Genomic DNA, 23165 nt, shown 5'->3' on the forward strand with positions numbered 1-23165 from the left:
TATCTATAAAAAATTTTTCTCCTGTCCAGCCGAGGTGCGCTCAGCAGGACAGACAGCGGCGCTCTACCCGCCCCCGGGGCGGTGTTATCTCTTTATACTACAAACTACTGATAACATGTTTACAATTACTTTCCTATACCTATCACCTCTGTTAGACAGTGAACTTCTACTCTAGACCAATCCAAAAGTGCCAACATCACAGCAGAAGATGGAGGGAGAGAAGAAGAAGAAGAAAGGCTGGACATGCCCAAGTCCCTCCATCTTGTCCCCAAAATCTACCCCTTCACCCATTGATAATTTTATTATTACACTACCTAAACTTCTGTGGCTTTCAGGTCTTCATACAAAGCTGGTGATTTGCTCCAGGGGTCATAATCAAACCCCGAGGTGTTCTGGGCTGTGTGCCAGGGTCTCTGAGCCCCCTGGCAGGGGTCCTGGCAACTCTGGACACCCAGAGTGATGCTCTGGGTTCTGACAGGTACCCAAGATGATATAGTTGGCTTTGGTTTTAACTTTTTCATGTAAGCATTTATACACTAAAAGGAGAGGAAATCATCAGCAGTTTAAAGAAGATGATGTTGAAGGTTTAAATTTTGATAGTGTGGCTAACAAAGAGATTGCCTATTTACATTTCATTCTTCTTGGAGTAGTTTTTGAATGTTTGCTACCAACTTGTATGAATTTAATGCTTAATAATCACATAATGATGGAAACCAGATTTGCCCAGCATGTTAGCATTTCTAAATGCTCATTTGACACAGCTCTGGCTGTCAAGAAGGCACCTTTCTGCTAGTGTCTCATTTCTTTAAATGTATTGTAGAAATATGAAAAGCCACACCAGACAGAAGAGGAGAGTGAGGAAGAAGATATAGATGATGAAGAGGAAGACACAACCAGTGCTGAATCAGATGACAGTGAAGAGGAGGAGGAGGAGGAAGAGGAGGAGGAAGTGATTGTCCAAAAGGGACACAAACAGAATGCCACCAGGCAAGAGCAGTTGGAGTGGGATGATTCAACACTCCCCTACTAACAAACAGCCCGCCAGCCACAGCTCTTTTGTAACAACCAATACAATGTTTTTTCAGAGTCTATGAATTCATTGACAGGATTTGAACTTCTGCTTGCCTGTAACTGTTTTGCCTAAAATGATCTTGTTGTAGTAATTGATAACAATAGAACTGGCCCTTTTCTTACAAAGCCTGGAGAAAAGGTGGTCCAAACCTCCTGGCACACACAGTAATAAAGTAATCCAGAACTTGATCTGTTAGCAAGCATAGTTCTCAATTTCCTGTTTCTGCCCTGCAGATGTGGGACAAAAGTCCTGTCACTCAATCCATACAAGTTTTTGCCTTTGCTACTTTTTTCACACAGGAGAGATTTCAGCTTGTTATGTAGAATAACTTCTGTGGGTCCAAATACCAGTTGCCATATAACTTCACATTTTTACAGGTGTAAAAAAAACATAATCCACCTTCAAATTGGGGCAGGGCTTTAGTGCTACAGGGGCTAAATTCCATCTATCATCTCGTCCTGCCTTTTGGATGTTAACTGTCTTCTGCAAGGGAATATCTGGGACTTGACAGGGGATGCATGTGTGCTTATTTAGATGTGGATGGTGTATTTTTTCAGGCATGCTGTCAGACCCTCAAGAGAGGGATTTTTATCCAATCTACCAAGAGAAATTAAAAACGAGTTTAAGAAAAACAGCAACAAGAAAGGGCTGCTGATGGTTATCAAAAGAAAAACCCCAGTATGTGTCCATAGATTGAGTAATATGGTCTTATGCAAACTGTAAATTCTAATGGGATTGATTCACTTAAAATCTGTAGAGCTGCTCATTAGTTATGGATTGAGCAATTTGCAGCAAATCGATGCTTTAAACTGTCTGTCTCATGGAACCATTAGCTTGCTGCATCATCTTACTGAACTAGTGGAAAATAAGTGACCCCATTATTCCATAGCTATGTATAGCTGGGATTTGAACAATTATTTTAGATGAGGAAAACGTTCCCTTTTGCTTAGTGAATGCCAGCTGGAATTCCTGTCTGACTATATTCTATAAAAACATGATGCCCTATTTCTTCTGCACCCCTGCCTGCCTGTAGTGCACAAGAGAAAGGAACAACACTGTGAGTCCTGTTCTGTGCTCATAATTCTCCCTTATTTCTTCTGCCTGAAGCCATTAATGTTGACAGAAGGTTTTATAAAGGAGACAAGGAAAAATAAAACCTACTTGGAACCAAAAGAGTTGAAAACAAAAACTAAAATCTTAAGAGGCTGAGAGAGTATTTTAGTTTGTTATGGTAACACAGCATATTTTTCTTAAACACCATTTAAAAAGAAAAAAAAAAAAAAAGAAAAAGCAGAGCTACATAAGCTACATATCCAATGTGTTGATTAGTCTGTGTGGTGTGGTTTTGGTCCTCTTTTCCTTAAGCACCTTTCAGCTGCTCTGCTTACCAAATGCTGCAGCACTTGCTGGGGTAGCTGCTCCAATGCACAGAAACAAAATGGCATGGAAGTGAATGCTGCTTAGTGGCTTGTCCGGGTTATTTTCCTGAGTACTTTGTTTTCTTTGCAATTTCATCTTTGACTTTTGCTTCTTTAATCTGCTGTTTGAAATAAGCTGCTTCCTCTTCTTCACTCTCCCAGTGAGTCTTGCCACAACAGGACCTTCCTGACACCCTGAATGGTGGCTGATGTTGCAAAGGGTACTTGAAGCAATCTTGAGGGCACCCACCTCCCTCAATACTGGATTATTAACAGCTCCTGAATGTCGTGGGATATAGGGAATACAAAGGGTGCTTGGGGGTTCTTGTAATTCCAGTTTCTGCATTTGGCAGCTGAAAGGAAATACTGACAGCAACCGGGCCCTTTAGTTGAATATCTAGAGAGTAAATGAAAGAAAAATCTATAATAATTTTAAAATTGGAGATATTTATGCTTTTATTTGTTGTGCCAGCAATCACGTTGTCACATGGTTGTTAAGACTGGCAATACAGCAGTTTTCTTTTATTATCAATCCTGTTTCATTTTATTCTCTCACACATATTAAACTTAGAAGAATATTTGCAGAATCAAGGCCACATAAGTACATCTTATCTGCAGGAATAACAACTGTAAAAATGTCCACAATTTCTGTTAAATACAAAATTAATATTCATATTTCTGATTATCTTGAACAAAATGTTATGTTAGATCAGTTCCTACCATCCTAGTATCCTAGATAATTTCCCAGTTTTAATTTTTTTCAGTGACATGAAGCAGGCTCTTCATGATGCTTGTTATCAGCACATATCAGCAAATCTTTACGCTCAGAAAAAAACATTCTAAATTAAATGTAGATATTTAAAAGTCAATTTCAGATTTAAAACTGGACTTAAATTATTTTAAAGTTTCTTTTAGTCCTGATTATTATTATCATTGTTGCTGTTGTTGTTGCTGTTATCATAGCAAACATTAGGGCAACTTGAAAGCAGCAATTTACAACCTTATTGACAGCCTTTAATTCTTTTATATGCTTGTGAATTCATCAGTGTGTTTCTCCATCTAACAGACTTTTATCTTTTTGCTACTGGAAGCAGATCTTTTCAGGTTGTATTCGTACATGACACAAAAAGGAAACAAAGTATTTTCTCTACTATAAATAAATCTACATTTTTAAACCTAAGCAAAGTCATACAGGCATGTGTGTTATCACTAAAACTTGATTTGCAGCAAGATACTCAGCAAACTCAAATGTATCACTGTACTTATTTTAGATTACTTGTTGGAGTGCATTATGCAGCATTTTTCATTCAAATAAATAGAAACATCCTTTTCACAGAATGGCAGTGAGAATGAGGTACCTCTTCACAAAATGGGCCCTAAAATATTTGTACAGCACTGAAAGCAGTGGTTTCCTGAGCAAAACTACTACTAGAAAATCACAGAAATATGAATTTTTCTAAAACAATTCTAGCAATATTGCCTCCCCTCCAGAAATCATTTTTTATATAACCTACTTGCTTAAAAACCAACCAGAACATATACACACATATATATATACATAAAGACACACATGTTTGTGTGGGGTGTTTTTGCCCTTAATCAAAAGCCAAAATTGTCTCCTTTTCTCCCTGAAAAAAGTGTTTAGAATTGTAAAACCATTCAGGTTGGAAAAGACCTCTAAGGTCCCTGAGCACTTCCAAGCCCACTCCTACCACGTCCCCAGGTCCAACCATTCCCATGTCTTGGCATTCCCCCAGGGATGGTGCCTGGGCACTGCCCTGGCCAGCCTCTTCCAGTACCAGACCATCCTTTCAACGAGGAAATTTCCCCCAATACTCAATCTAAACCTCCCCAGCACACTTCAAGGCTGTTTGCCCTTGTCCTGTCACTTGTTACTTGAGAGGAGAAACCAACCCCAGCTGGCTGCAGATTCCTCTCAGGGGTCTGAGAGAGTGAAGAGGCCCCTCCTGAGCCTCCTTTTCTGCAGGCTGAGCCTCCCCAGCTCCCTCCCCTGGTGCTCCAACCCTTCCCCAGCTCTGATCTCTTCCAAGGACTCACTGCAGCCCCTCAGGGCTGTCTTGTGGTGAGGTGGCTTTTTTTACACTAGCAATAAACAAGTGTATCCAAAGAAAGCAGCTCTGAAGAGCTACCCACAATCCAGGCACCAGGAATCCAGAGGGGACAACAGAGGTCTAAAATGACATCACATCAATGAGCCCTTAAATTTTTGGAGTACTAATCTAAGGCTGGGAAAAGCTGTAAAACCTCCAAATGCAAATTGAAGATGTTATCTGCATTAATATAACTGCCTAAGTGGTTATTTGTGATTAATAGCTCCCATTTCTCTTTCATTTCTACCCCCTCCATAGGTGTTTTATCTTTGCAAGTAAACCTTAAAATGCACAGTTGAGATTAATATCAATATTTACTGCACTGGCTGACACATCTAGAAATAGATATAGGGTTTGTGACATCTTTAATACTAATTAAAATAAACAGTTGCTATTTTTCATTCCAACAGGTAATACCTTGCAGTGGTGGTGGGGCTGCTTTTTACCTCACCAGAGGCTAATGGGAGGGAGCAGTTTATTTTTCTCTCTGGCATGTGGTGGTGCTGAGCTTGTTGAGCACCATCCTTACTCCATTCTGGAACAAAGTAAGGCTCAGAAAGGATCAGAGAGTTCTAAGGCTCCTTCTGTGACTGAAATCCACTGTCTCCATTGCAGGAGCCGTCCCTGCCTGACCCTAAAATGAAAATAATGCCACAGGAAATCAGTAGCCCCAGGTGAAGGATGGGCAGAGGGTAGCCCAGTAGCAGTAGCAGCCCTTACTTCACTGTGGCAAAGCCTTTGGAGCTCTGATAAAATATAAATAATAAATAATTATTGTCTCAGCTGTCCCTTTTCCCAGCTGTAATCTCAGAGGCAGCTTTACTTGCCTCCCTGGTAGGGGTCCTAGTGCTCTGGGACCCAACACTGCCTCTTCTCAAAGTTTTGGTGCCAGCACACACAGCTCTCCACAGAACAGCACCAGGAAAGACTTTACTGGGGTGGCAGCAGGTAAAGGTCTGGTGGGATGGAGCTGCTCCTGGTATCCTGGAATAGAAATTATAGTACCAAAATTAAGGATGTTTGCAAAAACATATGGATGCTGAGAGAGGGAGAAGAAACAAAACTAAGTATGTCTCCTCTAAGGGGCTTCCCCTTCCCTTAATTCACACATGCTGACCAGAATAAGTGTCTCAAAACTAGGATATCCCCAGTCTCAGGGGAGGTATCAGGTTTTATCAGGTTCTGCCTTAAGAATTGCTTTCTGCCTTTAGGCAACTGCTTAAAGTAGTTCTAAACCAAGTGAGTAAATCTGAGGAGATAAGAGAAAAAAAACCCAAATGACAAAACATAAATATCAAAAAGATTGCTGAAGAAATCAAAGCACCTTCTAAGTCACTAAATGAATTCCTGTTGGTTGTACATAATCCTGGGCTGTACAATCTCCCTCATGCTCTAGCATCACCAATGGCAAGAGGTTTTCCCTCTCGCTGCCCCCAGAGCCTGTGCCTGAGCTCACAGCAGCCCAGTGCCACTGCAAACAGCCATGGCAACAGCAGCCAGCCCGCCCATCCCTTTAAGGCCTTGGTGTTTTAAAAGAAACCCACAGTCCCATGCACCAAACCATTACAGTTTGTAATATTTTCTGCAGCACCCAGAAGCTGCGGTCCTGTATGGTCTTTGTACATTGGGGTCAAATGTTGGGGTTTTTTAAATAAAGAAAGGCATAACAAGCAATGTGGGAGAAGTGTAAACTGAAATGGTTTAGGTTGTCTAAAGCTGCATGTCTCAGATTGTCTATCCAATGATCAGACTTCTGGTTGCTGAACTCTCTTGGAATCCAACTCCATTTTTGTTAGCATGGAGAATAAAGATACAAAGAATAGAGATAACCCCTAAAGCTACAGCAGAACAAAATTCATACTCGCTTAACACACCCAATCTCAAGGAATATTTCTGCTAAATATATCAGGAGAATTGCTCCAGTGATATCTCATAAAGTAATTGTAATTCATCACCTTTGTAGGATTAGCATGGTTCAAGCCTGGTATGTTCTTTTTGGTTTTGGTTTTCTCTGAAAAAGACATGGTCATAAATTAAAAATACACAAAGCTGAACAGTGCAAAAACTGAAAGAGGAGCAAGGGCTTTAATTTCATAAGCTCTGTCTAAGATAGGGGTTTGAAGTAATAAACAACTGTAGCCCTCATTATTGAAACTTAGCAGAAAAAATGAACCCAGGAAGTTTTGTATGTTCATAACCTCATTTCTGGTGATGAAAAGGCAGGCACCAGAGCAGGTACCCTTTTTCCCTAGAGGCATTTTGCTGCCTTTGGAGGAGGTATTGCCAGCAGTTTGCTCGTTATGGTTTCCATGTCTCTGCTGGCAACAGGAACAGTGCTGCTAGCATCCCCTGGAACAGCTCTGTCAAAGAGCCTGGTGCTGAACCATAATTCAATAATTCTGCAGCTCTGCTCTCAGCCCTCCATGGTGGAGCACTCCAAACACAGAGGGAAAGACTCAGTGGTTACAGTGGAGAGATCTGGGCTGTGCTTCATTAGTTACTGCCTGTAAAGAAACACACTCAGCAGCGTGAGGCACTGTGAATGTGTGAAACAGAGTTCAGGAGAAGCCCTCATTCTTATTTTCAGTACTAACTCATGGGGAAATTGTGCATTCATCAGCTGTTGAAGCTCCATGCCCGTGTCTTGTCACTATTTATGTCTGTGCTGAGAACAAAGAAGCAGCAGAATTTTTTTTCCCAGTTAAGCACATTGTACAATAAAAGAGTTCAGCTTTCCCTGGGCAAAGTGCACAAAGCTTGCCAAATGCAAAGAGAAGCTGTCTTCAAATAGAGAACAAAGATTTTACAATGGTATTCCATCCTTGTACTTCAGACACCCAGAAAATTTCATGGGAGTAAAATGCTTTCCTGCAGCCCTAACTATTCCTTTTGTATAAATCTGGATATAGTTTTGGGTTTTCAGAGGCATTTAACTTCCCATCTGGGTATAAACTTCCCAGCTTTCAGTGTCCTTTGTGTACATAGAGTGTATTAACCCATAAAACTATTTTTGACTGAATGTTTCAGGATATACTAAGGGGGGGGGGGGGGGGGAAGCAAAAAGTTATTAAAATTACAATGTCTTTTTTTTTTTTATTCCTGCCTCCCCTAAATATATAAACAGGTACAAAAGAATTGATCAGACAACCCTGACCAAGTCTGTGACTACAATGACATTTCAAACCAATACTGAAATTGGCAATAAATCTTTGTCTACAAACTGCTTAATGTGCAGTAGAGGAGAAGGTGGACAGTTGTTTTAACTGGGCATGCTCTTTAGAATGTGGAATGGATCAACTACAGTCAGTTCCATTAGAAAATCAAATGATTATTTAAGGGAGAGTGAACAGGAAAATAGAAGAGAATACTGCATGAATAACAGAAAGAGTTGAGGTTTACAGTGATGTGAAAAAAGTTGAAATTTGATCTTGTAGAAAAGAAAGAGACATAAAAGCATCAGTGTCAAATAGTAAGAAAATGGAAACATTCTGTATTCCCATGGCAGAACTGACACTGTCACAATGAACAAGAAAGAGAATGAATGTAGGATGTCGAAGGGTTCCAGGATGACCAGACATAGGTGCAAAACACACAGATGTGTGTTGTGTACATAAACCTGTGTGTGTACAAGAAAATCACAGAATGGTGCCCATGGGGAGGTGGTGGCTGTGGTGATGAAGGAGAACTCGCAGGTTTTTAGCCTGGCTGATGCTGAAGTTGCCTTCTTGAGTTCCAGTCACAGCAGCTCCAGCAGAGCTGGGAAGGGAGCAGGGCCATGAGAGGGGTTCTACACTGTGTGTGCATTGAGTAGAAAAATTCAGAGCCACGGCCAGCCCAGGGGGCTTGGGGCAAACATTCTGGCTGCTGTAACTGGAGTCTGAGGGTACAGTTACCACATGGTTTATTTGAGGTAGGAAATGGAACTTTTGCCCACAGACAGTTGTTGATTAGTTTTAGAGATTTCCTACAACAAACATACTCCATGGGTTGATGAGGAGCTGGAGATACCCAGGGTAGATTATATTCCATATTGAAAAGGCCCTCAAGTAAACTTTTTGCAGTGATACAATCTCTTAAGTGGCCACAGAGTTAGGAAACCTGATTTTTGAAAATATACATAATAGAAAAGTTTTTGAGGATAACAACCATCCCTGTGCCAGTCTGAGAGCTGAAGTTATTGCCTCTCTTCTCAGAAAAAACTACTGGCACATTTCTTTTTGGCCTCTCCACAAACTGATGTAAAACTGTGAGGTACATCTGAAAAGAGATGGGGTTTTTGTATGTATTCTACTCCAAATACTGCACCACCAGTTGAGTAAATTTTTGATTGTGATTAACAGGCAATTCTATTCAAAGGGTCTATCGTGGCAGGGATGGGAAGATACACCAGAGTGGATTATTGCTTTGCAGGGTAATACATGCTATGGGTGTGCTTCCTGAACTGTTTCATCTCAACTTCAGTGTGTTTTGAAGTTTATAGTAGACTTATCAAATCCTAGAAATAAAGATTAGTAGACAAAAGGAAAAAGTAGTGCAAGTAGAGTATTATGCTAACAGTGCAGAATTATTTCCTAGAATATATTTTTTAGTGTTAGGGGTGGGGGTGCTTCAACCTACTTAAATATTTCTAAGCCTGGGGCTTCTACTGCTTCCCTTGGGAGATTGTTCTAGAGTCTATTAGAATTCACCATTAGAAAGCTTTTCCCGAAAATGAATTTAAATAATCCTTTTTGTATTTTTTATCTCATTAGTCCTAGTTATACCCTTTTACACCACTCTAAATAGTTCCTCTAACCATGATTTGTATCCTTTGAATATTTTTAGATAGTTATCAAGTTCATTGCCTTTGGTAATTTACTAGAGAAGCTGTGAATCCTTCCTCATCCCAATTCATTCCTTCAGTTTTGTATTTCTTACCTTTTCATGAAATGTCCTTAATGCACAAACTAAATCCCCTAGTATTTCCTTAAATGAGTCACAGTCAGTTCACTCTGTTAAGGTGCTGTGTGTTGCTGGTGTCACTGCATAAGTTGTTAAAGTTTAAACAATAAATTTAAATTGAAACTTGATTTTTAATTTTTTTTTCCGTAATCCATGGATAAATGCTCATATGATATGAATTTGGCAGTGTCTTTTACATAGGTATGATTTAACAAAGCCAACCAATGAAACAATAATACAAAGTATAATTTGTTAAAACCTAGGTTGTTGTCATCAGTGGGAAAACAGACATTGTCATTCATGGGTCCATGTTTTTACTCTAAACAGCAGCTATTCACCAGTACTTTCACTAAAGACAGATAATACTGCTTCTCCTCAAATGTCAAGAGAATGCATCTACTTCCTAAAACAAATGCTCAAGATTTCTAGATAGGCACTAACTGCTGCAAAGAAAAAGAATTGTGCCAACTCTTCTGATTACTGCCATGCCCACCCTTATATTGCAAATTTGTGATCCATTTCTGCTCTCTGGCTGGCATGATGACCATGTGGTTTGTTTTCAAGCATGTCCCAAGCAAACCTGTGTTCGCTGGCTCAGGAGCCACACTGGCAAACAGGGAGGATGTGCAAAGGCAGCTTGGGTCTTTTCATTGATGTGTTTCCTTCATCTCCTCCTGCCTCCTGTACCTGAACTCCAAACCAGAACTGAAATCCTGGTGTTTGAAAAGCCACTGCATCACTTAAGACCCAAGGGAAATAGAATTTGATTTCTTCTTCATTCGGGCTGTCTGCAAGGATTGGTGTAAAGGGGAGAGCAGGAACACTGAGGGTTCCAGGGGGGCTTTAGGGAGCTCTCTGCTCCCCTCAGCTCATCTCTGTCCCCAGTGGGTGTAAATTGTGCAAACCATAATGTAGGAAATGAATTGCCAGGAGTGGGTTTAGGTCACAGGAGCAAACAATGACTTCCTTGGCTGTTTGCTGTCACTGCTCTGCCCACCTTCCCCAAACAAGCCATGGCATGAGGAGTGCCCAAAGTCTGATGGACGGGGGGAAGAGGAATGAGCCTTGGAAGGTCAGGTTGCAACACAAAGGAGAGGAAAAAGAAGAGGAATTCCTGGGCAATGAGCTGCTTGTGATAAGCAACAGGGCAGGAATCAGAAATGCACCCTGAATATTGCTGCAGTTTGGTGAAAGGGGTTCTTCTAGTTAGATTTAACTATATAGTTACTAAACATTTAAATGTTTCTGAGACTGTAGGATTTTGAAGAGCTGAGAAATTATCTCATCATGTTGAATATAACAGCTGTGCTCTAATTGGCTGGGACAATTCTAGTTCATATTTCATCATCTCTTGACAGTAAAAATGGTATTTCATCTGCCTGCAAAAATTTACAATTTTTCCCACACAGTTCATCATTTCCCAAATTGTTTCCATGTTAGTGCATTGGTTCTTGTTGAGGAGCAGTAACTGCAGTTGGTAGCATGTATTTTGTAGCTTGGGATTGCTTCCTAGCTGTCCAAATTCTGTGTAGTTGTGGCCACTTCTGTGGATAATAAAAAACTATACCAGAGAAGGGATTAAATAAATATATGCTGTATGGTTGTACATACAATGGTTGTACTCTGTAAAAGTGTCTCAAAACAACAGACTGTTCAGCCCAGGAAAAATGCCCTTACATGAAATATCTTGTTGTTGATGTGAAACAACCATAAACCATATCTTGAAATGTCTTGTTGCAGATGTTAAATGCATTTTTGCAAGCATGAATCTACACAATTTATGCAGTACAATGAATTAAATGACTATATGCAATTGAAAAGATTAATATGAAATGATTTTTTTAATATAGATGAATCAGCTGTTATTTTTCTTTTATTTAAAAATAAAAGACAACCCAACCCTTTCTTAATGAAAATGTACAGTAAATTTTGACAGACAGTATAGTACACAAACCCTAACTTTACATAGAGTAAGAAGTTGTACAAAAGCTCCTCCATGGCATAGTGGTGTATTTCATAAAAGCCATGTCAATTTGCACAGTCATTTATGAATTCAACATTGTTACTGCCCATATGTTTTTCCACAGGACTGATTAAATGCATATTCCAAATAGATCTGTTATTTTAAAATTTGCTCTGTACATCCGTACATGTATAAAGCCAGAGTCATTTTTGTGGTCACTACAGCACTTTCTGTGAATTGGCCAATAAATATAATTTTAGAATTTCACATAAAAGGTAATGTTGTCTAATCTTTATTTCACTGATCATTGAGATGTTCTCATTTCCTGAAACATAACCCTTAAACATTAACACACCTCAGGTGGCAAAGGTTAAATACCTGGCCCACATCTGCCATCTCTCTTGCTAATTCCTAAGGAGGAAAATGCCACGTGTCAAATGACTCAGTCCAGTTTTAGAGCATTTACACAGCTTCTCATTGTGCTGCTGAGAAAGGGAAGCAAAGGAAAGGGAGTTTTTTGAAGAGCTGCTGGTATTTATATTTAATAGCCATCTATTTTCCCCCTTCATTTTGGTGTGATAAAAGTTGATAAAATATTAACAAGAAGGATGAATATACCACATATTGCACACATAAAATGTGAAAGAGTACAAGGGGAAAAACCTAATTCTGGGTCATCAGCCTATGAATTTCATTAGTGCATGATCTCATCACACACAGGAATGTGCACTGACTTAGCCTGGCAGTAGAGATTGGAGCCTCTGAGGGTTGCTGCCCTTCCCACACACACTGGCTGTAGCAATGACCAAATATTTCCCTCTGGTTTCAGCACTGTGCCCTGACCACATCAGCAGCTCTCCCTCACAGCCCTCTTGTCTCTTCTCTCACTCTCCCCAAGTTAGAAGTTACAGTCTGATGTTTCTCAACAAAAATGGGACAGATTAGTAAATAAGACCACAGGCAGTTTTTACGTTTCCCTGGCTGCTTCTGCATGAAAGGGCTTTGAGGAAAGCTCACCAAGGGAATCAAAGTGTGCCTTCCAGCAGGGAAGCTCCTGAGAGACTGAATATTTCAGTGTGACTTCTGCAAATCCCACTAACTTCTCAATCAGAAATGCCTGCTCAAATGAAAACACCACCAAAAAACGACTCACAAACATATATGAATGAGAAAAATTGCTGCAGGGGCTGAGACAGAAAAATAAATCTGTGTAAAAGATTTTGGTAAAATAAAATTAACACATAGCTGTCTCCCAAGACCACCCAAGACCATGTAAGATGCCATGTGCTGTAGAGTTAATGATGTTACAATGAGACATTGACACAAAAATCACCAGAGACCCTGGAGTGAGGAAAAACAGGGAGCTGTTTTTCCTGTGGTTTAAATTAAAAGGTTTGAAATGTCTTTCTAGTGTGAACTTAAAAAAGGAAAAATTATAACTTTCCTGAAAATAATCATAGATAAAGGGAGGAAAAAATTATTTTGGCATATTATTGCAAACATCACCCTTAAAACAGAGTTCACACAGAAATATAAGCAAAACCTTCAGAAATTTAGCACTTAGTGAAAGAGTTCAGCTGTGTCTCTGAGATTAGTAAAACTCTGTAAGCAGGGCTTTATTTTTTAGCTCTTTCTAGCTCTGCCAGCAGCTTTTTCAAAGGAAAAGGAAGGATTCTGTCTGCTCTTGCTGTCTTTCAGTGCAGTGGTCAAGGAAGAGAGCAGAAGCTGTGGATTTGTTTGTGAAGCTCGTATCTTCACATAAGATAGGCAGGAATGAGATGTTCTGAGTTCCAAAGTGATAACTCAAGCTCAGTTATATCTTTAGAACAAGCAAGGTATTTTTGTGTTGAAGAGATGGTCGATTTAGTTTATGGAGAGGATTGGTTGTGCTTCCTCATTTTACATCATTCCTGTATCTGAGTTCTTTCTGCATTTAACTGCAGTACATTTCTGTCTCATCCCTTCAAGCAGATATCTATGACAGAAGGAATCACCATCTAAACTAGTTATACTATTAGCAGCTCCAGCAAGAAACAAATAATTAATCTCTCTGTAGATGAAATATTTGGAAGAGCTCTCAGTAGTGACAGCCACTGTCTGCCTTTCTGTGGGTAAAAGAATCCTTCCAGTTTCTGAATTTTTCTTCTGTGCAATTCATGAGTAAAAATATTATTCAAGATAGAAACAGCCATTCTTTAGGGAATAACATTTCCAAAAAGGCATTGTTTCTTATCAGGCTGCTCAGCTTTGTCTCATTGCTCTCCACTGTCTGAGATTTAGCTGTTTGTTGTGGCCTGTTAAAATTTACCCTGTAAGGTTTTGGGAATAGTCTTTTCTACTGCATGTTTTATAGAGTACAGCATGGAGGACACTTGGATTTATGAACATGAATGATACCACACAGAACAGATCACAGCAATAAAAATATTATTGTAATACTTGGAATGTGAGAGGGCAGAACAGGTAGAGATGAGCCTTAACTATGCCAACCTAAACTCTATTTCCTGTCTTTTATGCCTGTCATCTTCATAAGATTCTGCATCCTCCTTTGTATTGCAGTTTTTCCACCTATGAACTGGATCTAAACAAAACTTTTCTGGTTATCTTTTCTCATGTATGACATGAACTCTGTCCGTGCCCCACCCAACATAACACCTTAAAGGGCAAGATGACTAACCAAATACAATTACTGCAGATCATAAATATTGCCATTACAAGCAAATCTTGTTCTCCTACAGCTCCTTTACAGACTGAACCAGAGGGTGACCTCTAACTGCCCAAGAGTGAAAGGCTCTGTCCAGAGAAAGAAGATAATTGCAACAGCAACAATCGAGTTCCAATGAAATTCATTACTTACACTGAATATCATTTTCTCCTTAAATACATGACAAGTACATATAGATATGGCCATGTCTACTTATTAGGGAAAGTTTAATACTAATATTGTTTATCAAAGGCTGTAGAAGTCTCTGATTTTAGGATCATTAGGACCAGCTCTTACAGTGGTCTAAGAGACCTTGAGAAATTCATTAGAATAAACAGTTACACAATTGTTGGATATTAACATAAGTATTGATAAAGTTATTCAGACACCAAATAATTTTTCATATTAAAAAACAAAACATAAAAAAATACTTAAGGAACTCGAAATACCTTTTACCTCATTATCCATTAAATCTAATGGTCCAAAATTCCACAGTATATGCTGGGAATCTCAGTTTTACTCAAGCAAGAATTGAAAAGTAAATAATGCTGGTGGGGGACATCTCCTGAGAGGACAGAATCAAGCTTAGTAAGAAGCAGTGTGGTGCAGGCAGGACGACAAGAGGAGTTCTGAAATTCACAGCTCTCAGAGCTCCTCCTTCTAGCACACTCTTTTAAAAAGTAAAATCTAAATGTTGATGCCTGCTCTGACACTCACAGGTGATCTTCCTGCAAGGATGATCCAATAATGAGACAAGGCCTCATGCAAGGGATTGCTGGAATGCAACATTTTTATTTACTTTTTTGAACTTACAATACTTCTGAGGCAGTTAAAAGGTAAGAGGTAGAGTTTATGTCTAAGGATAAAATTGTCGGTCACCAGCATTGCATTCCCATAGTACAAATGTTTGGAAGACAACAATAAACATAGAGCTGGGGAGAGACTTGAAATTGGGAAGGGAGTGTAGAAATTCTGAAACTATTATGCCCAGAAGTTTGAGTTCAAAGCCTGTATCCCATATATTTTTCCATTTAATGGCAGCATTGTCATTTTTAGGTTTCTTTTTCCAATAAATAAGTGCCATTTTTCCCAAAGTGCTGGGTTTCAGTCACATTTAGGGTAGCTCAGAGAGCTCATTCAGAGACCACAGTATTGTTGCAGAATACATTCCTCTGCTGTTTAAGTAAATGCTAAGGCAAAGCTGAGGCATTTAGCCAAAATAATTATTAATGCAAATGGCCTATTAAAGTAGGAAGCATCAATTTCATTTATGCTGTCTCAAAAGTCTAGAGTACACACAAGTTGTTTTGCTTGCTGATTTTCACTGAAGACAGATTTTTTTGGTACTATTTTGTCAATACCTCCATTCTAAGTGGAATAATTATCACAGGGAAAATTAATCTTAACCACCATCTCCAATAAAGTGTGACAGAGCAAGAAATTAGCCAGGATTTTGTACCATGTCTACTTAGGAAGTGGTTGCATTTTGGGGCACTTCAGTGTGGGTTGATTTTCACACGATCTTGAACAATCACCCTCTGAAAATATTTTGGCCATGACTCTCTCACCCAGAAACATTATCCTTGTTTCCCAGCTGCTTCAGGGACCCTGTGTGATGAAAAACAATTCCCACTGGACAGGCACACACCCTGGCCTATGAACTGAGAGAAAACCTGTTCTTGGGAAGTTCCCTAGTACTAGAGGTTAAAAAAGAATGAGCACTCAGCTTCACCACAGCCATCCCAGCACTGGCAGCAGTGTGAGCTGAGGAGGAAGGTTCAAGAGCAATGAATGTGTGACTGCAATATAGAGATGGATAAGGGAGAACTAAGGAAGAAAGAAACAATGAGTCAGTCAGAGTCTTGGGGGAAAGAAAAGGAATTACTCACTGGAGTGCTACAGAACAAGACTCAGCCTTGCTTTGGACACTGGACATGACTTAATAAAAGTTTTAAAAACAATAAAGGTTAAAGAGTAACTTTGCTAGTTGGCCTCTGTATTGGGAAATTCTCCAATTCTCTGGCCTCTGTGGAATCACAGAGATAAAAAGCTCTTAAATACAGGGACTGCTGCATTCTTTTGTACTTATTTTTGTGGAGATCAGGTTACAATAACAAATAGTTTTCTAAAATTTAAAATACAATTATTCAGCATTCAGTTGCAGTCCTCAAATGTAGCATTCAAGTAAACAGGTTTTTCTTACTTGCACAGTCAAGGCAATTGTGTGCTCAATTACACTGGGAGAATTGGCCCTTGCAGCACAAACCCATGGACTAAGAGACGTGGTTGGTTTATGTTAGTGCCAAAAGTGTGGCAATTCACACCCCTTTATGTGACATTTATACACAGAAAAGCACTATATTCATCAAAGTTTTGGGGTTTTTTTACAACATTGGTTTTTTCCCTTGAAAAAATAAATGCCAGGCTGGTTTCTTTGGGAAAAACAGATTTTGCAATTTCCTAAAGGCAACATTTAACTTGCAATAATATTACTGAGACATGTGGTATGGGCATCAGTGGAGATCAGGAATCATCTTGATCACTGATTAAAATAGTTTATAATCCAAGGAAGCCTGAAAACCATAGACCAAACTACACCAGGAGATTCATGGCATAGCTGGGAATTTGAGAGACACAAAGATTCCCCAAGACCCACAATGATTACTAATTACTACCTCAGGTGAGACACTGCAGTTTGAAAGCCAAATCTTTTTACTCTTGGCCTGGTGCTGTGGAGGTGATGCTGTGGCACAGACTCACAGAATGGCTGAGCCTGGAAGGGACCTCTGGGTGTCCATTTGACCAAACCCCTGCTCCAGCAGGGTCCCTACACCTCCAGCAGGCTGCCCAGAGCCATGTTCAGATGGTTTGGGAACACTTCCAAGGATACAGACTCCACAACCCTTTCTGGGTAGCCTTTGCCACTGCTCAACACCCTCACAGTAAAAAAGGTGTTCTCTGAATTCAAAGGGAACCTGCTGTGTTTCACATTGTACTCCTCTATACCATCTCTTGAGATACTTCCACACTTTTATAAGATCCCTCAAAACCCTTTCAAATTACAGAATTTACACTGTTTCCCTGGTGTCTAAATTTCACCTATTAAAACCTGGAGGACCCAAATTGGGCACTGCATCAGATTTACCTGCCTTAGTAGATTTTATATCTCTTTATATACTCTTTGTCCCTTCTTCTCCAATATTTCACAGTAAAAAGTACACTCAGAGTGTATCTGGTCTTATACTGAGGCTCTCATTCAGTCAACAAGCAAAGATCAATAACTAGATGAAACAAAACACCTGTTGCTTGTCTAATGCACTTCATTATTGATTAGTTAACTCTGTAAAGTGCTTTGTTTCTTCTGGAACAGAGGATGAGATGGGAATGTAAGGCACTCAACCTGTCTGACTGACAAGCACAATCAAGTCAGATTAACACTTTAGCAGTTTATCTGTGGATAAACAGCACCACAGGTGAAGGAGCTCCCAAGACACAAAGGCAGATGGATTGGGAAGAGCTGAGCACCTCGGGTGTGCTGCCAAGGAAACACAGGGGCACTGCCTCCCTGCAGTGCCAGGAAACTCTGCAGATGTGTTGGCAGAGCACAGAACAGGATGGTCAAGGCTGCTGGGCCTGATGGAGCTGGAATGTCAGGCTGAGGATCTCTGTGCAAAGCTCCACACGGTCATCTTGTATTTCACACAGCTTGTTAGCTCAGGCTTACTGCTGCTTCTAAAAGCCTCTGGATAACCAAGATATCAAAAGTCCCTCTAATATAATCACAAAGGAAGAGTTGACTATTGAAAATATCGTCCTAGCTTTCCAAACCTGTCAGGCTGATTTTTAATACTGGATTTTTTTTTTTTTTCAATTTTCTGTAGCATGCTTCTCTGAAAGTATTTGCACATTGCACCTCACTGATACTGTTGTTAAGACATCCTTTGGCCCATGTAAAGGGGTTTTCTTATCCAGAAACAGGCTTCTCTTTATGTGAGCAGTGATTCACAGGCACTGTCATTAGGAAGTGAATGGAAATCTCTGGAGTGCATCACAACTGGGCTTTGCCAGTCATTGCTACTTGGGTCAGATTCTGCATCCAGCTGAAACTTCTATTACACTATCTAGATTTCATAGCTGCTATTAATACAAGTTATGCTTCATTAAGTATGAATTTGAAACTAACAGGGCTCTGAAGTTCAAGAAAGTGCTGAAGGACAAACAGAAAAAATGTTTTTATTCCTAGAAGTGTCAGCAAGACAGAGAACAACATTTGTTTCCACTGTATATCCACCTCAGAACAGGTGGCTCTTTTAGAATGATAATTCCCTCATGGATTTTATTTTTTCCCTTTAAATAAAACTTATCTTGCTTCAGGCTTAGACAAAAGGTGGATGAAGACTGCTCTGAAATACACATTTATTCTCAGACTGAATTTTTTAAAAAGTCCATTGTTGCATATAGGTAAAACCTTACAAAAGGAAGGCCTTGTAAAACTATGGCTCAGTCCTGTTACTTTGGCTGAGTAGAAAAAGACTGTGGGAAAGTGAGGCAGCTGAATTAGAGGTAGATCAAAAATTTCTAGAACCATTGTGTGTTCACAGTGTGGTGTGTGGTGGTTGGTTGAAATGTGTTTGTTATGGCTTAAAGCTATGTAACTGATAAAGGCCTGAGTGCTTCAAAAGCCTGGTTTTTGCAATAAAGCACCTCTCCTTTGCACCTGCCTGGGGACTCTGTGTCACTACAGACCCTCACTCAAGGCCATAGCGTACAACTTGCTGGTTAAAAGAAGTTCTTCCAACCTGCCCTGCACTGGCAGGTGCAGCTGAGGTATCTTCCCTGCAGAGGGGCAGTGCTGCCCATTGCCAAGTGCTCCATGCTCTCCTGCAGTCTGTTAGGATTCCTGATGGCAGCCAGACATCCAGAAGGGCTGTGTCCTGCCCAAGCAGCCCCCACTGTAAGTGTAAGAGCATCGGGGGGTGGCACGGGGGGGACAGATGGAGACGAGAGATCTCTGCAGCCAGGGCAGGAACTTGGGGTTCATTGCAAAGGGCCTGGGTGCAGGGGCCTTTTGGGATTTGGGGTTCATTGCAAAGGGCCTGGGTGCAGGGGCCTTTTGGGATTTGGGGTTCATTGCAAAGGGCCTGGGTGCAGGGGCCTTTTGGGATTTGGGGTTCATTGCAAAGGGCCTGGGTGCAGGGCCCTGCTGGGAGCTGCCAGGCACAGCTCAGAGCAGGCCCCAGAGAAGAGAGGGGGAGAGAGGATGAGAGGGTAAGAGAGTAAAAGCATAAGAGAGTAAAAGACAAGAGCTAAGAGAGTAAATGGCAAGAAGCAAGAGAGCAAAGTTCCCGTTACAATACCATAAATCTTCTTCTGTGTTGAATATTCTGATTCTCACTAACCAATCTAGTACAATATACAAATCCTATAGCATTTCTATACAGCCTATAAGAATCACTACATTACCATACTGTGTTACATTTTAAACCCTATAAACTCCTCTTTGGGCCCCTTCTGCCAAGCTGGCAGGGTCTGCTCTGACCCTTGGAGCTGCCTGCAAGCAGAGGGTGCTGTTCTATCAAAAGGGGATCACCTTCAGCCAGCCACACCATTGTTTTCCAGTTGTTCAGTGACTAAAGGATCTCAAAGCTTGCTTTCATTTCAATCTCACTTATAGTTTCCATATTCTCCAAATCTTTTGCCAGGCAATCATATTTATAAGGCTTTCCTGTTTCATCTCCCCCAACAGTAAGCAGCTGTGCTGCCACATTCCCTGGCCTCGCAGGCAGGCTGCCACTGCCTGGCCTGCTCTCCCAAAGAGAGCTCACTCACAAACACGCTCACTGAGAAGGCTACAAATTGACAATCAATTAAGTTACAGACAGGGAGGCAGCTCTGGTTCATCAAGTCCTTGATAGTGATTGCTTTTGTACAGCAAAGAGAAGGTTTGGCTGGAACTGGGAGCAGCCGTGTGCTTGTCACAGGGATAAGGTTCACAGCAAGACCCAATACAAAATGTGAGCCTTGATTTTGGCTTCACATCTCCCCTTATTCCAAAGCAAAACCAAATGGTGTTAGAGCTCTGTCTCTATAAGGGTATGAGATGTGCTCAAAAGGTGCCATTCTTTGGAAGTTACCACAGAATGGCTCCTTGCCTTGAAGTGATTTGGTTCTGAGCTCTCATGTCCAGCGGGACAAGGGGAACACTTTCCCCCAGCATTACCCTGGATCCATAAGAGCACACAAAGCAGGAGGTTTGAGTGAAAGGTGGCACTTGCAGAACGACAGAGATCTAAGACAAAAGCAGTTTGGATACTGAGGGAGAGGAGGGACAGGGAGAAGTTAGGGAGATCATGCAAGCAGGGTCTGGGATTCTAGTGGCAAGGAGTGGATGTGTAACTGTAGTAGTTAGTGCAGTGTGAGACTCTCATCCATGGGGCTTGGTTAGGATTGGCAGGCACCAGCAATTGTTGATGTGCACTCATTTTGTGCAACTCCAGTCTACAGGAGCTGTGATTGACTTTTAAGGAGTTATAAGAGGAGGTTATTGAAATGCCAGGTCTGCTTCCAGTTACTCAGCTTTCACAAATGTGAGAAAATTGTGTTCTGAGTCATACCTAGCTCTGTCCTTCTTGCGAGCCAAGAAAAGATTTATTTTCTATTTTAATAGAATACTTACAGCATTCCTACTTTATTGTGTCTGTAAAGGGATTGCTGGCCCTTAACAGCTCAAAGCCCAGTATCCCCTGACTCACTCTGGGTATACTTTGCTTCCAAATAGCTCCATTTTTGTGTACCAGATCCTAACACCTGAGGCTAATTTTGACTTCCTTCTATCACGCATTTGTTATGATCGTGACTGCTTAAATTCTCCATTTCTCATTAGACAAATGCCACCTGTATTTCCAGTCATGTTCCTTGGCTACGTAAGTACTTTAAGAAGAGGCAGACTATTCTGCCTATTGTACAGCAGCAAGGCAGCTAGTCCAGAAATATTTCAAGTCTCAATTGTTTGAGTCTTGTAATGATAGAATTTTATTCATCCCAGAAGCTCCTCACTCTATGAAGCCTTCCATTCATCTACTTCTTTCTAGAGACCCCCAATGTTAAATCCATAGTTATCATAGCATGGGTCCCCACCAGGCAATAATTAGCATTGACTCCAGAAGGCTGATCAATCATTTTATTATACCATATTATACTTATTAAGAAACTCATTGTCCTTTACAGACAGTCTGATACAGACAGACCAGATTGGTCAATTGAATCCAAATACTATCCAAATACAGTGGCCAATTTAAAAATCACCCTTTGGTAAACAAATCTCCATCACACATTCCACATGTTCACAACAGGTGCAGCAAGTGAAGATAAGAATTATCATTCTTTTCTCTGATCTTCTCACAGCCTTTTCCAGCACAATGCCTGGGAAAGTTGTGCCTGCTGCTCTCTGCAGAGAGAGTTACTCAGGCTTTCCAAATAAGTAACCTGAAACAGAACATGAATATAAAGGTTGCTCAAAGTCCGAGTTATTCTGTGGCAAAATCTGGCAGAAGCCCCCTAATAGTGTATTTATCCAAATCAGGTTATATCAAGAACAGATTTTTACAAGAAACATGGAAATTATTGTTAACAGACAGTAACTAGAACTCATAAGCTGCAAATATTAAAAGATCTACAGAACACAAAGAAATAGAATCAGTTGGGAAAATATGCAGGAACTGATGGTAGGAGAGACCCTGTCCTTCTAAAAGACAGCTTGCCTCAGGAAGGCCCCCTTTCTCCTCCCCAGAGAGCTACTAGTACTTAAGCAACTGCTTCTAACTGCTGAATTTCCAGAGAGGAGCTATTAACCTTCAGATAAACATCTAATTCTTTTACCCTATAAAACCATTTTTTCCATGAGGAGCATAGAATCATTAGACATAGCACAGGGACATTTTTCTGTATAGTTTAAAGCCAAAATATTCTTTAAAATGTAGCTATTCATCTTCCTGGGTCTGGCCTCCACTCTACCCTCTGACACTATTTTAGAAGAAGTAGGTGCCATTAATTATCAGCTGAGTCCATGTGATGGCCCATGGGAATCCACCCAGGACTCAGCTCCCTGGCTGTGTCTCCATGGCACAGCACAGTGGGGAGCTGGAGGAACAAACCAGGTTATCTCCACAGCACTCCCATCACAGGGCTAATTAACACATCTCTCTTACTTCTGCACAGATTTGAACTGCACTGGGCAAAATTCTGATAAAAGAGCAGACAGAGAACACTGGTTATATCAGAAAACTAAGGAAGACAACTACAAACAAATTTTGGGATATTCTAGATAGTCTTAGCAATTGAAGAAAAATTGTAACACATTACCATCATGGCTATTAACCAGGAAAGTCTTTGGCTACATTATAGTAGAGGGGATTTTTCAAGTGTAGACACAAAGGGGATTTCTGAAGGAACCAAAATATGGCTCTTCTACCTCAGGGTTTGGTGAGCCTCTGCAAAAATACTCAATCCTCAAAAGTATCACAAAAGAAATGAGTAATTGTCCTAAAGACTATGATCATACTGACAAAAACAATTAATTCCTCTGGGAAATTCTTGCAGATTTTTAAAACCAGCCTCTGAGATTTGCTAGCAGAGATATAATTATCCGTGATCTTCTCAAGGATGATTAAAGAAAGAAAACCCTACAAAAAGAGCAATTGCTCTTTATTGCATACAATATCTCTTTGAAACAAATTCAATAGAATCCTCTTGGGTTTATTCCTAATTGGTTTCATAGGATGCTCCCAAAAGGGAAGCAATTTTGAAGAGAATTCCACTGGGACTTTTCATCATCTTTGCATAATTCTGATCATATATCATTACTGAAAGCCTGTTATATTTCTAGCTCCAAGTTTAATGTAAAGCATTTTTTCTTCTGACATTTCTTATGTTAAGCCTCAGATACAGAAAAGACCAC

At 40.4% G+C, this 23165-nt stretch overlaps 1 protein-coding gene across 4 annotated transcripts in view; it reads left to right on the forward strand.

Annotated features, from left to right (window-relative positions):
• The window catches only part of CLSTN2 (calsyntenin 2), a 346915-nt gene that overhangs the window by 320892 nt on the left and 2858 nt on the right, over positions 1-23165 (forward strand). For 2 of the 4 annotated variants that reach the window (XM_077183656.1, XM_077183657.1), the window contains exon 17: positions 821-987. In XM_077183656.1, the coding sequence (XP_077039771.1) occupies positions 821-987 (167 nt within the window). Of the gene's footprint in view, positions 1-820; positions 11780-23165 lie in introns of those variants that run through there. The other 2 variants (XM_077183658.1, XM_077183659.1) reach the window with 1 other exon arrangement.

The sequence above is a fragment of the Agelaius phoeniceus genome, chromosome 10, assembly GCF_051311805.1.
Source record: "Agelaius phoeniceus isolate bAgePho1 chromosome 10, bAgePho1.hap1, whole genome shotgun sequence".
In the NCBI taxonomy this organism is placed as follows: domain Eukaryota; kingdom Metazoa; phylum Chordata; class Aves; order Passeriformes; family Icteridae; genus Agelaius; species Agelaius phoeniceus.